The 16834-nt window shown below is 62.7% G+C and overlaps 1 protein-coding gene across 1 annotated transcript; it reads left to right on the plus strand.

The window, feature by feature from the left end:
* Positions 1-369: 369 nt before the first annotated feature.
* Positions 370-10139, plus strand: LOC123350560 (protein shisa-7-like). The gene is given in 6 exon segments (XM_044989192.1): positions 370-760; positions 763-928; positions 1626-1780; positions 7182-7247; positions 7573-7722; positions 8712-10139. Coding segments are annotated over 6 exon segments (1512 nt in total). The 3' UTR covers positions 9296-10139.
* The last annotated feature ends 6695 nt before the right edge of the window (positions 10140-16834 follow it).

Raw genomic sequence — 16834 nt, forward strand, 5'->3', positions numbered from 1 at the left:
CTTTTATACGGCTTGATCCATTTTTTATAACCACAAGAAGGAACCAGCTAACGGGGCCCAGATGCCCTGACCTCCCTCCGCAACTCTGCGCCGTGTCAGGGGACCTTTCTGTGCCCCCCCCCCCAATCACCCAGTGCCATCTGCTGAGCCCCTCCATTCCCCCTACCCAGGGCTGTCTCTCGGGACCCACCATACCCCCCCATCCGGTGCCAACTCCCGGTGCAGCTTCCATCTCCCCACCCCGTACCCCCACATACACCCCAGCTTCTTCTGGGGCCCCTCCACACCCTCCTCACCCCCCCAACCCAGGGCTTCTCCCTGCCCCCCATTTGCCCCCGTCTCCCAGGGTCCCCCCTCTCCCCGCACACCATGTACCACCTGCTGACTGTCCTCCTCTGCGCTGCCCTGGAGGCTCTGAGCTGCCAGCCGGCCCTGGCAGTTCTCCAGGCCCCTCGTCCGGCCAACCACAGCCGGGCGCTGCCCAGCCTGCTGGCTCACCTCAAGCGGCTGGCGGGGGTCAACGGCACGGGGGCGGGGGCCTGGGGGGGCCGGGCGGCCGAGACGTGCCAGGGCTACTACGACGTCATGGGCCAGTACGACGCGGCCTTCAACTGCACCACGGGCGGCTACCGCTTCTGCTGCGGCACGTGCCACTACCGCTTCTGCTGCGAGCACCGGGCCATGCGGCTGGAGCAGGGCCGCTGCACCAACGTGGAGACCCCCTTCTGGGCCCACACGCAGGCCAGCAGCACGGCCGGGCCCGGGGCCGGGGGCCAGGGGGCTCCGAGGCCGCCCGCCAGCAGAGCAACAGCACCGTCTACGTGGTCTGCGGCGTCATCAGCTTCACCCTGGCCGTGGGCCTGGGCATCAAGGTGGCCTTCGGCAAGGCTTCCCGCCGGCCCCAGGGGCGGGAGATCAACATGCCCAGGTGAGGGGGTGGGAGAGTCGGGGGCCATAGGGAAAAGGGGGAGGGGAGGGGAGAGGCAGGGGGAGTTGGGAGCCAGGGGGAGGGGGCCATGGCTGGGAGGAGGGAGGGGGTCGGGGGAGGGGAGTGTCAGGGGTTAATGGGGAAGCGGGGAGTAGAGAGGCAGGGGGAGTTGGGGTGGGGAGAGGCAGGGGGGAGTTGGGAGCCAGGGGGAGGGGGCCATGGCTGGGAGGAGGGAGGGGGTCGGGGGAGGGGAGTGTCAGCAGTTAATGGGGAAGGGGGGAGTACAGAGGCAGGGGGAGTTGGGGGTGGGGGGAAGCAGGGGGGAGTTGGGGGCCATGGCTGGGAGAGAGGAGGAGAGGGGAAGGGATCGGGGTGGGGGGGTCCAGGGGAGAGGTGGAGGCCAGAGGGAGGGGGGTGCAGCTGGGGGGAGAGGTGTGGGCCATGGGGAGGTGTGAAGGGGCTGGGTGTGGGGCATGGCAGTGGGGAGGGGGGCAGATGGGACAGTGTGGGGGGGGGCACCTAGTGGTGAGGCCAGGCGGGGCAGCCCCAGGGTCTGGCTGGGCCCAGAGCCCCCTAGTGGTGAGGCCGGGAGGCGCAAGCCGGGGCAGCCCCAGGGGTGGGGAGGGGGATGGTGCCCTGGCTGGGGGCCGTGTTACTTGGGGGTGTCTAAGGGGCGCTGCCCCCCGCCCCCCCCCAGGGCTCTTGTCGACATTCTCAGGCACCAGGCTGGGACCAGCTCGCGCTCCGAGCGCAGCAATAGCACCACCCTCAACTCAGCTTCCCAGGACAACGGCCCGGCCCGGCCCCCGAAGAACCTTTACAACACGCTCAAGCCCTGCCAGAGCAACCACGGTAGGGACCGTGGCACTGGGGGCGCTGGGCTGCAGGGAGGGGATGGGGGGCTTGGCAGGGGGCGCTGGGCTGAGGGGAGTGGGGCAGGGGCTCGGCAGGGGGTGCTGGGCTGCAGGGAGGGGGCAGGGGTCTCAGCAGGGGACGCTGGGCAGCAGGGGGCAGGGCAGGGGTCTCAGCAGGGGACGCTGGGCAGCAGGGGGCAGGGCAGGGGGCTCGGCAGGGGGCGCTGGGCTACAGGGAGGGGGCAGGGCGCTGTCTCCCCACAGCCGTATGTACTGTGTGTGTGCCCGCATTAGGGGCGTGCACTGGGTGTGTGTCTGGGGTATCCCCCATATTGCTGCCCACCCCCTCCTGCCCCCCAGCAGCCCAGCTCCCACCCCCCCCCCCACCTCCAGCTGCTCCAGCACCAGCAGTTTCTCTTCCAAGGACACTGAGCAGTGTCGGGGTGGGGGGGTCTGTGCCAGGGGCTTGGACATCCTTGGGGGGTCCCTGGCACCCACTGACCTTGGTGCATCCCCTGCCCTACAGGCTGTTAACCCACTGAATGCCTCCCCTGTCCTCCTGCCTCCCACGGGGAACACAGGCTATGCCAAGGGGGGCTGGGGGGATATGTGTCCCACAATCCTCTGCCAGCTGGGCAGGTGGGCATGGGGGTATTTGTCTGAGCACCCCACAAGGAAGCTGGGTATCAGGGCAGATGAACCCATGGGGCTGATCCGCGGGGCAGGCAGGGGGGTGGGGGTGTGCGGCAGGGCAGACTATGGGGCCAGCATCCTAGGGCCGGCACTAGGGGGTTAGATCTGGGGATGACAAGGAAGGGGTGGATTAGTCGGCTCCATAGTCAGTACAGCCCCTCCCAGATGCTCAACCCTCCCCCATCACCAAGGGGCCCCATTTCCCGATGGAGCCCCCCTGTGGGGAGAGGGGGGCGCATTGTCCATGGATTGGTCAGGCCGCCCTCTCCCTCTGCCAGGGCCCCCCTCGGGGGGCGGCTTGCTGAGACCGAACAAACTCAGGTCACACCCGGGGCTGTTAAACAGGCCTGGGACTGGCTGGATTGGGGTCGGCACCCCCCTGGAGGAGAGAGGCCCCGGGCCCCATTCCCCGCCCCCCTGAGCCAGCCAGTCCCTGCCCTGGGGCCGGACGGGAGCTGGTGCCCCCTAGAGGGGACAGGCCCCGGGCCCCATTCCCCGCCCCAAGCGAAGCTTTGGGCAATGGTACTTGGGAGCCTGTGGTTTCTGGGCCCAGGCGCAGGCATTACCGCACAGGCATGGTGGGAGATCGCGGTTTGCCATGGCAACCGGTGCTAGCTGTCGCGGGGTGTCTGTGGCTGAGCATTCATGGCGGGGCTGGGGCGGGGGGGGGCGGGGGCTGAGTCATTCCCTCCCCCCCTCCCCAGGGGATCAGAAATCCTCCTTGAGGCATGTTCTGTTAAAGCGGGATTATGGAGTCTTGGGAGAGGGGATCGAAAGCAGGGGGTGGGGGGAGCAGAGAAATTGGGGAGGGGTCCCAGCAGCTGGAGGGGCGAGGGGAGTGCATGTGGGGGCAGATTGGGGAGGGGTCCCAGCAGCTGGGAGGGGCGAGGGGAGGGCAGGTGGGGGCAGATTGGGGAGGGGTCCCAGCAGCTGGGAGGGGCGAGGGGAGTGCAGGTGGGGGCAGATTGGGGAGGGGTCCCAGCAGCTGGGAGGGGCGAGGGGAGTGCATGTGGGGGCAGATTGGGGAGGGGTCCCAGCAGCTGGGGGGGCGAGGGGAGTGCAGGTAGGGGGTGGATTGGGGAGGGGTCCCAGCAGCTGGGAGGGGCGAGGGGAGTGCAGGTTGGGGGTGGATTGGGGAGGGGTCCCAGCAGCTGGGAGGGGCGAGGGGAGTGCAGGTTGGGGGTGGATTGGGGAGGGGTCCCAGCAGCTGGGAGGGGCGAGGGGAGTGCAGGTGGGGCCAGATTGGGGAGGGGTCCCCGAAGCTGGAGGGGCGGGGGGAGTGCAGGTTGGGGGCGGATTGGGGAGGGGTCCCAGCAGCTGGAGGGGCGAGGGGAGTGCAGGTGGGGGCAGATTGGGGAGGGGTCCCAGCAGCTGGGAGGGGCGAGGGGAGTGCAGGTTGGGGGCAGATTGGGGAGGGGTCCCAGCAGCTGGGAGGGGCGAGGGGAGTGCAGGTTGGGGGCGGATGGGGGAGGGGTCCCAGCAGCTGGAGGGGCGAGGGGAGTGCAGGTTGGGGGCAGATTGGGGAGGGGTCCCAGCAGCTGGGAGGGGCGAGGGGAGTGCATGTGGGGGCAGATTGGGGAGGGGTCCCAGCAGCTGGGAGGGGGGAGGGGAGTGAAGGTGGGGGCAGATTGGGGAGGGGTCCCAGCAGCTGGAGGGGCGAGGGGAGTGCAGGTTGGGAGCGGATTGGGGAGGGGTCCCAGCAGCTGGGAGGGGCGAGGGGAGTGCAGGTTGGGGGCGGATTGGGGAGGGGTCCCAGCAGCTGGGAGGGGTGAGGGGAGTGCAGGTTGGGGGCGGATTGGGGAGGGGTCCCAGCAGCTGGGGGGCAGGCCAGGGGGACATTAGCAGGGGTCAGGGTGGGCTGTAAGTTTAACTCCATCCTGCTGCCCCACATCGCCTCCTGTGGGGTGCATGATTCCCCTTCGCTCGCTGGCCCAAGCGGGTGCCTTGTGCTGCCGTGACATGGTGGCTGCACCCCAGAAGTGGCTGCATTTGGGAGGCGATGCAGCCCTTGTTCTGCTTGGCACAGGGCCAGGTATTTCCATCTGTCGGGAGGGGACGGAGACACCCCTGGTCATGAACTGAGCCACTTCTCTAGCGCCCGTCACCGTAACGTCTGGGCTCCTCCCGACAGGGCTGCCTGGCGGGGGCAAGTGGGGCAATTTGCCCCAGGCCCTGGGCCCCGCAGGGGCCCCAATGAGAATACAGCTTTCTATAGTATTACAACTTTTGTTTTTATGGAAGGGGCCCCCAAAATTGCTTTGCCCCAGGCCCCCTGAATCCTCTGGGCGGCCCTGCCTCCCGCTCTTCTCCTGACACACTCAGGGAGGCCGGGCTGTCGTCTCCATTGCGCAGGGGGGAAACTGAGGCAGGTCCCTGCAGCTGGGACTTCAGAGGCTGCAGCTCCGAGCGCGGAGCAGGCCAGGGGACTGGAACTGCTCACTGTTCATGGGGGGTGGATTCATTTTCCAGGGTCGGCTCCGGGGTCTCGTCAGTGGGGGGCCATGTGGGTGTTTTGAGGGCACTGGAGGTCCATTTGCCCAGAGCCCCAGCCTCAACCCCATCGCCCGCGCCTAGGAATTGGGGCCCATTGAATATTCTTTGGGGGGCAAATTTCCCATTTGTGGCCCCCTGCCTGTAATACCAGCCCTAAGCCTTCCCTACCATTCCACACTCCCCTCCCAGAGCCGGGAGAGAACCCAGGAGTCCTGGCTCCCAGCCCCCCCGGCTCTAACTACTAGCCCCCCCTCCCCGCCCGCCCCTCCCTGAGCCAGGGAGAGAACCCAGGCGTCCTGGCTCCGGCTGGGGTGCGCCCTGGAAGTTGGGCAGCTTTAGGCGGGCCCAGGGAGACACCCAGTGGCTGTTTGGGGAATGGCAGGTTTCTTCATTGCACTGCTCCAGAGAGTATCCGTCCAACCCTCCTCTGCACCCTCATATCCCCCCAATCTCTCCATCCATCCCTCCTCCCCCTGCACCCCCAGATCTCCCGATCCCTCCATCCATCCCCTGCACCCCCACATCTCCCCGCTCCCTCCCTCCATTATTCCCCTGCAGCCGCACCCCAATCCCTCCATCCCCTGCACCTCCACCTTGCCCCGATACCTCCATCCATCCCTCCCCCTGCACCCCCACATCCCCCAATCCCTCTATCCATCCATCCCCTGCACCCCCACATCTCCCCACTTCCTCCCTCTATTATTCCCCTGCACTCCCGCAATCCCTCCATCCCTCCCCTGCACCCGCACCCCTGATCCCTCCATCCCCTGCACCCCCACATCCCCCATCCATCCCTCCCCTGCACCCCTACATCCCCCTGATCCCTCCATCCCTCTGTCCCCTGCACCCCAACATCCCCCAGATCCCTTCATCCATCCCTCCCCTGCATCCCCACATCCCCCTGATCCCTCCATCCATCCCTCTTCTGCACCCCCACATCACCCTGACCCCTCCATCCATCCATCCGTCCCCTGCACCCCCACATCACCCCACTCCCTCCCTCCATTATTCCCCTGCACCCCCAAATCCCCAATCCCTCCATCCCTCCCTCCCCTTCACCCGCACCCCAAACCCTCCATCCCCTGCACCTCCACATTGCCCCGATATCTCCATCCATCCCTCCCCTTGCACCCCCACATCCCCCAATCCCTCCATCCCCTGCACCCCCACATCTCCCCACTTCCTCCCTCCATTATTCCCCTGCACCCCCAAATCCCCCAATCCCTCCCTCCATTCCTCCCCTGCACCCCAATCCCTCCCTCCCCTGCACCCGCACCCCCGATTCCTCCATCACCTGCACCTCCACATTGCCCCAATCCCTCCATCCATCCCTCCCCTGCACCCCCACATCGCCCCGACCCCTCCATCCATCCATCCATTCCCTGCACCCCCACATTCCCACTCACCCCAGAAGTGTCTTTAAGGGGTTGGGTTTTTTTGTCCCCAGAGAGAAAATACCATCAGGCGGACCCAGAGGTGTCTGACCTTGCACATTCCTTTAAGGGCCTGGGGTTTTTTATTTGTCCCCAGATACAAAATACCATCAGGCGTACCCAGAAGTCTCACCTTGCACATTACCTTTAAGGGGCTGTGTTGTGGTTTTTTTTTGTCCCCAGACAGAAAATACCATCAGGCGGACCCAGAGGTGTCTGACCTTGCACATTCCTTTAAGGGCCTGGGGTTTTTTATTTGTCCCCAGATACAAAATACCATCAGGCGTACCCAGAAGTCTCACCTTGCACATTACCTTTAAGGGGCTGTGTTGTGGGTTTTTTTTGTCCCCAGACAGAAAATACCATCAGGCGGACCCAGAGGTGTCTGAGCTCATACATTACCTCAAGGGGGCGTCGATATTTGTCCCCAGACAGAAAATAACATCAGTTGGACACAGCAGTCTCACCTTGCACATTACCTTTAAGGGGTTGTGGATTTTTGTCCCCAGAGTGTCTGACCTAATTCATTACCTTTAAGGGGCTAGGGGTTTTTTTTTGTCACCAGACAAAAAAGACCATCAAGTGGACCTGGGCCAGAAGTGTGTGACCTTGCACATTACCTTTAAGGGGCCACTTTTTTTTTTGTCCCCAGACAGAAAATAGCACCAGGGAGACCCAGAGGTGCCTGCCCTCGCACATTACCTTTAAGGGGCTGGGTTTTGGTGGTGAGGTTTTGGGGGGGTTTTGCCCCCAGACTAATAACCCAGCTTTGCCTTGCAGACAACATGCACCACAACTACGTGCACCTCAACGTGAGCAGCCCGAAGCACCACGCCGCCACGCTGGGTAGGTGACGGGCCGGGCGGGGGGCTCAGGGGGAGGGGGCCCCGTTTTCTCACCTGAGCTGCCCCACGGAATCAGAATCCTCCAGCCGGGAAAGGGGGTGGGGGCAGGGGGGGGAGATAAAATGGCCAAGAGATTTAATCTCTCTTTGCCCCTCCCCCAATCCCCTCTTCCTGGCCCTCTCCCTCCTGACCCCCCTCCCCACACTCCCTCTTCCCCTCCCCCAAACCCCTCCCTCTACCTGTCCCCTCCCCCTCGCTCCTGACTTCTCTCCCCACACTCCCTATTCCCTTCCCCTCCTCCCCCCTCTCCTTTTGCCCCCCCCCAGACTGGCGAGTGCATCACACCCCCACGTCGGGCCTGAAGTACAACTCACTCACCTGCTCCCGCTCCTTCCACAACCTCTCGCACCTGCCCCCGTCCTACGAGTCGGCCATCAAGTCGGAGCTCAGCCGCTACTCCTCGCTCAAGAGGCTGGGTGAGCCAGGGGCCCTGCCACTGGGGGGCGCTCACAGCCCGACCCCACCTCTGCCACCAGCCCCTGGGGACTTGCCTGGGGGCCAGAGCTGGCTTGGGGGAGAATGGGGCCCGGGGCCTTTCCCCTCTAGGGAGCGTCAGCTCCCATCCGGCCCCAGGGTGGGAATTGGCTGGCTCAGGTGGGGCGGGGAATGGGGCAGGGGGCCTCTCCCCTCTAGGGGGCACCGTCTGTTCCCAGGACTGACTGGCAGCCTGCGGGTGAAATGAATTCACTCAGAGTGGCCCGGTCCGTCCATGGAGCCTGTGAGTGTGCAAAGGAGAGTTGGTCACATTGTCCGTTATCTCCCATCCCCTCTGCCCCTCCCCTCCTGCCTTTGCCCCGCCCCTCCTGCCTTTGCTCCTCCCATCCCCCTGCCCTGCCCCTCCCCTCCTGCCTTTGCTCCTCCCATCCCCCTGCCCTGCCCCTCCCCTCCTGCCTTTGCTCCTCCCATCCCCCTGCCCTGCCCCTCCCCTCCTGCCTTTGCCCCTCCCATCCCCCTGCTCCGCCCCTCCCCTCCTGCCTTTGCTCCTCCCATCCCCCTGCCCTGCCCCTCCCCTCCTGCCTTTGCTCCTCCCATCCCCCTGCACTGCCCCTCCCCTCCTGCCTTTGCCCCTCCCATCCCCCTGCCCCGCCCCTCCTGCCTGTGCCCCTCCCCTTCTGCACTTGCTCCTCCCATCCCCCGGCCCCTCCCATTCTGCCTTTGCCCCGCCCCTCCTGCCTTTGCTCCTCCCATCCCCCTGCCCTGCCCCGCCCCTGCTGCCTTTGCCCCGCCCATCCCCATTTCCCCTCCCCTGCTGCCTTTTCTCCTCCCCTCCCGCCTTTGCTCCTCCCATCCCCCTGCCCTGCCCCTCCCCTCCTGCCTTTGCCCCTCCCATCCCCCTGCTCCGCCCCTCCTGCCTTTGCCACCCATCCCTTGCCCCGTGCTCCCTTTGCCCCCCCTCACCCCCCAGCGGAGAAGGACATGGACGAGCTGTACCTGAAGCGGCGGCACCTGGCCGAGCTGACGCGGGGCACGCTGCCCCTGCACGCCATGAAGATGAACTACGAGCGCTACGGGGAGGCGGCCCAGCACCCGCGACGAGTGATGTCCCAGGAACACATCCTCTCGGACGGCTACCGCCCCAACCCCTACGACTGCGCCGGGCCCCGGGAGCGGGTTGTCTCCCACGAGCGGCTGCTCTCCCGCGAGGCCCTGCACTCCCAGGAGCCTCTGCTCTCGCCCGAGCGCCTGCACCAGGGCACGGGGCCCTTCCAGGAGCTGCGGCTGGGCCACCAGAAGGCCCTGTCCCAGACCAACATCTGCGCCACCGGCACCCCACTGCTCGAACGCCACCAGGGGCACAAGATGAACTCCCACCCCCCCTCCGCCAACTCCGCCCAGACCGCCTGGGAGGTGGGCAGCAACCACACGGCCAACCGGCGCCAGGGCTTCGGTGCCCGCCGCCAGAGCACCATCGAGCAGCTGCAATTCATTCCTGGGCACCACCCCAGCCAGCACCTCCGCACCGGGAGCAAGAACGAGGTCACCGTGTGAGGGCCCAGCTCAGGTGTACTCAACTTTCCAAGGCCATAGCTCTCTTCCTCCTCCTCCTCTGCGTCTTCCCCCGTCCTTCACGTCTTCTTTCTTGGACTGGGCGGCCTGCCGGGCTTCAAGGCCTTTGCCGGGCTTTGGTGGCATCCGCCTTTGATGACCTCAGCGGCACGGGCCCTGTCAACTTTTGATGATGTCAGGGTCATGTTGAACCATCCACGCTGGATGACGTCAGGCCCTGAGGCCCTGTCGACGTTGGGTTATGTCGAGATTGCCTTGTCTCCATCCATGTTAGATGATGTCCACAATTGGTGATATCACTGCTGCGGGCCCTCTTGACTTGTGATGATGTCAAGATTGCCTTGGGCCCGTCCATGTTGGGTGATCTCAGCGCCACGGGCCCTGTCAACTTTTGATGATGTCAGGGTCGCGTTGAACCCATCCACGTTGGATGACATCAGCACCTTGGAGCCTGTCAACATTGGGTGATGTCAAGATTGCCTTGTCTCTGTCCATGTTAGATGATGTCAGTGCTCTATCGACTTTTGATGATGTCAGGATTGTGTTGAGCCTCTCCAAGACTGATGACATCAGTGCTGGGGGCCCTCTCAACTTTTGATGATGTCAAGATTGCCTGGGGCCCATCCACTTTGGGTGACATCAGCACTATGGGCCCTGTCAACATTTGATATCAAAGTCATGTTGGATGACATCAGCACCATGGGCCTTGCTGACGTTTGATGATGGCAAGACTGTGTTCAACCCATCCACGTTGGGTGACATCAGCGCCCCCGGACTCTGTTGACATTGGATGATGTCATGATTGCTTTAGACCCATCCACATTCAATTATGTCAAATTGCATTTGGCCCATCCACCAGTATCAGCGCTGTGGGCCCTGTTGATGGTTGATGATGTCAGGACAGTCAGGCCTGTCCATATGGGATTACGTCGGTGCTGTGGTTGTGTCAACATTTGGTTCCATCAGGACCAGCTGTCCTGTTGACTTTTGATGATGATGTCAGCACTGGCCATCTTTGATGACATCTGCACTGTGGCCCTTGTCTATGTGTCATGATGTCAGTACCACCAAGCCTGTCAACCTGTGATGATGTAAACACTGTGGGTCAACCTTTGATGATGCCAAGAGGGCTCTCAACCTCTGCCATCAATACCGTATCCATCTCATGACATCAACACTGTGGACCTTGTCGGTGATTGATAACATGAGTGCTGTGGGCCTTGTCGATGTCTGATGACATCATCGCCATTTCATGCTCTCAACACTGTGGACCTCGTCGACCGTGGATGATGCCAGTGTCCTGGGCACCAGCCTGTTGGTTTTGACATCAGACCAGTGGCTCCATCGCCGATTGACGATGCCTGTTCACTGGGCGTTGTTACTGATGATGTCACAGTGGTTGGCCTGGTCAATAGTTGAGGAAATCAAGCACTGCCAGGCCTGAACAACCCTTGATGATGTCAGCACTGCGGACTTTGTCGGTGATGGATGATGTCAAGATCACTGGGGTCTGTTGATGTTTAAGGTCAGCCCTGTTGATATTCGGTGATGTCAGCTCTGTGGACCTGGTACCTTTTTTTGATGACATCAGCACTGTGGGCCTTGTCTATCTTTTGATGATGTCAGTGCTGTGGGCCCAGTCCACTTGTTGATGATGTCACTGCTGTGGACCCAATCCCCTTTTTTATGACATCACAACTGTGGATCTGGCCTGCTTTTTGATCCTATTGCCGCCAGAGGCACGGCCCCCCCTTTTGAGACTCAGCCTGCCCTGTGATGTCACACCCGCCGGCCCCGTCCGTTCGATGAGGACGCCACGGTGCCTTCCGATTACATCACTGCTCTCCTCCAGCAGGCCGGATGCCCCCCGGCGCCGGGGTGGGAGCAAGCAGCGGCCCTGGCGCACGGCCCCCTCACCCCGGATCTCATGGCCGGGGCTGGGAGCTCATCACGTGGGCCGTGGTACGGTCAAACCTCCACTTCCATCCCATCCCACCGCTGCCCCCCATGTACATATCTTTATATAGCGCTCTCTGGTTTCTCTCTTCCAGTGCTTCGGCTCTTTGGATTTCCAGCCCACTCCACTGCCATGGGGCTGGGGAGCGCCAGCCCCCACCCCTCCAGCACACGTGAATGTAGTTTGAACAGCCTCAGCTCTTTCGAACCCCACCCTTCTCTCCCGAAGATGGTGGGTCACCCCCACGCTGCGGGGGGACTGGGTCTTCGTATCATGCCTTTTTCTTTATTTCTCTTCTGTTTCTTCGCGGGCCGCTTGCTAGGCCCTGGGATCTTCGATCTCATCACCCAGTAGAGTTCTGACGGGTCTCAGCCTCAAACCTTTTCATCCCTTTGTCCTGCTCTGCGCTCAGATCCCTCCCGTCCGATGCCAAAACACGCTCCTCTTCTGCACTGCGGTATGCCTACGGGGCATGGCCAGCTGCTACCCATACAGAGGTGCTGAGATGGGGTCCTGCCGTGCTGGGCGCTGCACATATATCGTCACTGAAAGCGGAGCCCCGTCAGGCCAGGCGCTGCCCAGACACAGATTCACTGAGATCAGGGCCCCGTTGCGCCGGGCGCTGCCCAGACACAAAAATCATCGAGATTGGGGCCTCGTCGCTCCGGGCACTGCCCAGATACACGCTATCTGTGTCTTCCCTGCAGAGTTCTCCCTCTAAACGTATCAAAACCAGCAGGAACACAGGCTATCACGCAGGGCTCCCTCTCCCCTTCATGGCTGTACCACAGATAGTGGCTTATAGGCCACATACCACCGTAGCTCTTTAGCCCAGGCGCTACACAATCTCATTCTTCCCCAAGGCATTAGGAACTCCCGAGGGCCTTGGCATGGCTTCTGGTGCAGAACGTCCGGCCTTAAATAAAACCCCTCTCTTCATGCTGGCTCCTGACGTCAGGGGACTCTCTGCAACCCTGGGAGGCAGTAGCTTAAAAACCAATACAAGGAGCGGCTTTACTACTGTATGGTTAGCCTGCGGAACTCCCCACCACTGGATGTCACTGTGGCCAAAAGCTTAGGCGCCTGCAAAGAATCAGCTTTTCTAGGGGTGACTGTGACTCACGGCAATTCAGCCGGTCTCTCTGTCGCAAATCTCTTCAGCTGGGGTTATAACTCAAGAGTTAAAATCATTTCAAGCCAACCCCCTGGGTGGGTTATTCCGTATTTGGGATGTCTTGTCCCTTCCTCTGAAGCAGGTCTGTAGAGACCACTGGTGGAGATGGGATACCGGGCTAGATGGGCCTGCCCCATTGGTCAGTTCTTAGACTCCTGTGATTTGAGGGGCGGGGGTGCTTCGGTGTTTGGGGTGCCTGTCTCAAGCACCTGATTGTGAGAGAGGCGGGCGCTCAGTGCTGCCAGCTAATTGGCAATGCCTTGGTGGCATCCGGAAATCACAGGAACAGAGGAAATTGACTGGAGCCGATTAATGGCCCATCTGACCCATCCCGTCTCTGACTGACCAGTACCGGATGCTTCAGGGGAAGGTGGTTAAAGCAGAAGGTTTGGGGAGTCAGGACTCCTGGGGTCTATCCCTGGGAAGGGGAGGGTTAGAGAGGGGGAAGGGGGTCAGATGTCAGGACTCCTGGGTTCCATTCCTCCTAAAACCGGTTTGATATCCCTTCCCATGTTACGATCCCGCCGGATAGTCCTGTTCTCCATAGAGTCTGGGGCCTGTTGGGAGCGCTGAGATCGCCTAGTCTGGCCCTCAGCGTAACTCAGGCTGGACCTGTCCACTCCCCTTTTGAACCTCCCTAAATTCTTGGTCTCAACGACTCCCTGTGGCGGTGAGTTCCCCAGGCTCGATCCACATTATGTGGAAAAAAAGCATTGCCTTTAACTCCCGTTGTCCTTCTAGCTCCCGCTCCCCTCCCCGCCCCCCCCCTTCAAAACACCACCCCTGCCACCTGAAGAGGCCACTCTCTTTAAGGGTCAGGCTGCAAGACATGCCAGCTGGGGGGGGTAGGATTTGACTTTTTAGGGTCCCCTTTCGAGGGGCAATTTTCTCTCCCCCCACCTGACCATCCAGGGGTGGCAAAGCTCTAAGCTTTCCTCTCCGGATGGGGAGCCCCAGCCTCCAACCTTCCCCTCTCCGAGCTCGATTTCCCCCACCCTTCTCAGGATCTTTGGGTGAGGTCAGCTGGGCTCTGCCCCCTTGACTTCACTGGTGCCATAGGGCATGGAATAGCCGCGGCGCAGGACACCCCGGCCCTGACCCACATCCGCCCCTATGGGTCCCAGGGGGCAGGGAATAGCCACAACTCAGGGCACGCCAGCCATGCCCCCGATCTGCCCCATGGGTCCTGGGGGGCAAGGAATAGCCAGTGTCGGACGCCCCAATCTGCCCCCTACCACCCGCCGGGGGTGCAGCACCCTCACCCTGGCCCCACGCCGGCTCAGGGAGAGCAGGACTCCTCGGGGGGGCTGGACTCCGCTGAAGCAGCACCCAGGGGCCTGAGCGTCCGCTGAGGCAGGGTGTGGGGGGTTCAGGGGAGAAGCTTGGGGGATTTCTGCCCCCCAATACTGGCGACGGCAGCACAAGCCATTCCTCTGTCCCCCCTGCCTCCCCACTATATCTGTGGGGGACCCCCTCTGCCCCCCCATTCCTTCCCATCCCCCTCCCCAGACATCCCCCCCCGCTGAACTCGAATCAAGGGCTAATGTTTCCTCTTCCTCGCCCCAGGGGTATTTTCGTGTTGGGGGGGGAGCAGGTTGGGGTGGGGAGGGTCAGGGTTTTGTTGCTGTTGTTGTTGTTTTTTGGAAGCGTCTCAATGCAAAACTTTCCCCTGATGGGGGGGACCCCAGGAATGGGGGGGAGGTCCCCTGGGTCTCTGCTGCCCTCCCCCCATCTTGGCTTTGGGGGGCAGAGGGAGCCAAGCCATTGGCTCCATTCACCCTGCCCTTTGCCCCTCAACTCGAGCCATCACCACCCCCCAAATAATCCCAGGGATTTTGGATCTTCCCAGTCAGCTCAGACCCAAGATGGGGTGCGGGAGCGACCGGTTTGGGAGACCGCCATGGGCCTCCCCTGTGTGGCCCTCCGTGGAGGGGGGGGTCACAGAGTGCCCCCCTTCGGTCCCATGCCTCCAAGCATAAGCCATAGTTGACCGGGGGTGGGTTGGGTCCCTGGATGAACAGCCATTCGGCCAGGACGGGACCCAGCACCCGCTGTTAAAGGAAAGGTGCTGAGATGTGAGGGGACTGGTTGTGGGGGATCCCACGTCGCTGGGAGGGGAGGAGGAGGGCGGTCATGGCAGCCTCGGGGGTGGTACAGAGAGGATGGGGGCAGTATGGGGGGGGCATGGCGGGAGGTGGGAAGTTGGGAAAAATGGGATGGCAGAGGTGGGGAGGTTGGCAGGAGGAATGTGGGGGGACAGTGGAGGTGTTTGAGGAATGTGGGGGATGGCGGGAGCTGTGGGGGATGGTGGGAGGTGTGGGGGGTTGATGGAAGTGGGGGGGTTGACAGGAGGAATGTGGGGGGACAGGAGAGGTGTGTAAGGAATGTGGGGGATGGCGGGAGGGGTGGGGAGATGATGGAGGTGGGGAGGTTGGCAGGAGGAATGTGGGGGGGCAGCCGAGGTGTTTGAGGAATGTGGGGGAGGGCGGGAGGGTTGGGGGATGGCGGGAGGTGTGGGGGGTTGATGGAGGTGGGGGGGTTGACAGGAGGAATGTGGGGGGACAGTGGAGGTGTTTGAGGAATGTGGGGGATGGCAGGAGGTTTGGGGGATGGTGGGAGGTGTGGGGAGATGATGGAGGTGGGGAGGTTGGCAGGAGGAATGTGGGGGGGCAGCCGAGGTGTTTGAGGAATGGGGGGGGATGGCGGGAGGTGTGGTGGGATGACAGAAGTGGGGGACGGTGCAGGTATGGGAGGAATGTGGGGGGACAGCGGAAGGTGGGAGGTTGGGGGTTGGTGTGAAGTGCGTGAGGAATGTGTGGGGGACAGCAGAGATGTGAGGGGTCGCTGGGAGGTGCAAGGGTTGGCAGGAGGTGGGAAGGGCTGCGTGGGTTGTATATGAAGAGAACGTGTGTGGGGGGCGCATGGGACCGTGCTGGGTTGTGCCCAGCTGTGGGCGTCGGGTGTGTTGACGCACACAGCGGGATCCGGGGAGGCTCAGCACGGGACGCAATGTGTGTTGCCTGAGACCCAGCTCTCCCTGCACCCCCCAGAGACCAGAACCCACCAGCTGGGCCAATCCCCCCCACCCCATGCTCAGCACCCACTCCCCATCAGAGTCCACAGCACATCCTCCCCTCCGGGGCTGGGCTGTGTTGCTCCTCCGCCCCGTGGCCCGGTTCTGGAGAACTCCCGGCACGATGCCGAGGGGCACCCAGGACTGGGCCGTGTCGCTCCTCTGCCCCGTGGCCCAGTTCTGGAGAACTCCCGGCACGATGCCGAGGGCCACCCAGGGCTGGGCCGTGTCGCTCCTCCGCCCCGTGGCCCGGTTCTGGAGAACTCCCGGCACGATGCCGAGGGCCACTCAGGGCTGGGCCGTGTCGCTCCTCCGCCCCGTGGCCCGGTTCTGGAGCCCTCCCGGCACGATGCCGAGGGGCACCCAGGGCTGGGCCGTGTCGCTTCTCCGCCCCGTGGCCCGGTTCTGGAGAACTCCCGGCACGATGCCAAGGGGCACCCAGGGCTGGGCTGTGTTGCTCCTCCGCCCCGTGGCCCGGTTCTGGAGAACTCCCGGCACGATGCCGAGGGGCCGGTTCTTCAGCCCCCAGGTGTCTTGTTTTGCATTTTTTTTAATAGAAAAAAAAATAAAATGGTGTCTTCTATTTTTAGAACCGCGACTGTTTTGACCAGTCGCGTCACATGCGCTAAGGGTTAAGCCATAGGCTCTGACTGGAAAGCCCACCCTCGGCTTGCGAGGCGCCTGCCCCCTCCTGACCGGCGCTGACTCCGGCCCCGTCTCCTTTGCCGGCCGGCAGGTACGGTGGCGCCTCCCGTGAAGTTCTGTGTGATTGGACGGGCGCGTCGGCCCCCCGGCTCCCACGCTCAGGGTGTGACCAGCCTCGAAGCTGGCCTAAGCCTCGCTTCATGGCCACCTGGCTCTCGTCGCTCCTCAGGAGTCCCTATTGCGTGGGAGCTCCCCCGGCCCGGCGGAACGAGGCGCCTAGCTGTGCGTGGGGGCAGGGGGGGCTGGGTCCCGAGCCCTGGGGTACGGCTGTATAAACCGCCCATAAACGAGGGTCATCACTAGGCGGCTTGTTACCGCTCGTTCACCCTCTGCCATTCATGGTCTGTTAGGCACTTGGCAGCACGCTAGTGGTGAGCTTGTGTGTCTCAATAGTCATTTGCTATTCACTCCTCCCTGTCCCCCGTTCACTGCTCACTGTTCACTTTGTTATTCACTTCCACTATCCCCGTTCACTGCTCACCTTTCACTATTAGTTATTTGCTATTCACTATTCACTGTCCCCATTCACTCCTCGCCGTTCACTATTAGTCATTTGCTATTCGTTGTTCAATCTCACCATTCATTGCTCACCGTTCACTATTAGTTATTTTC

The sequence above is a fragment of the Mauremys mutica genome, chromosome 15 (assembly GCF_020497125.1).
Source record: "Mauremys mutica isolate MM-2020 ecotype Southern chromosome 15, ASM2049712v1, whole genome shotgun sequence".
Lineage (NCBI taxonomy): Eukaryota > Metazoa > Chordata > Testudines > Geoemydidae > Mauremys > Mauremys mutica.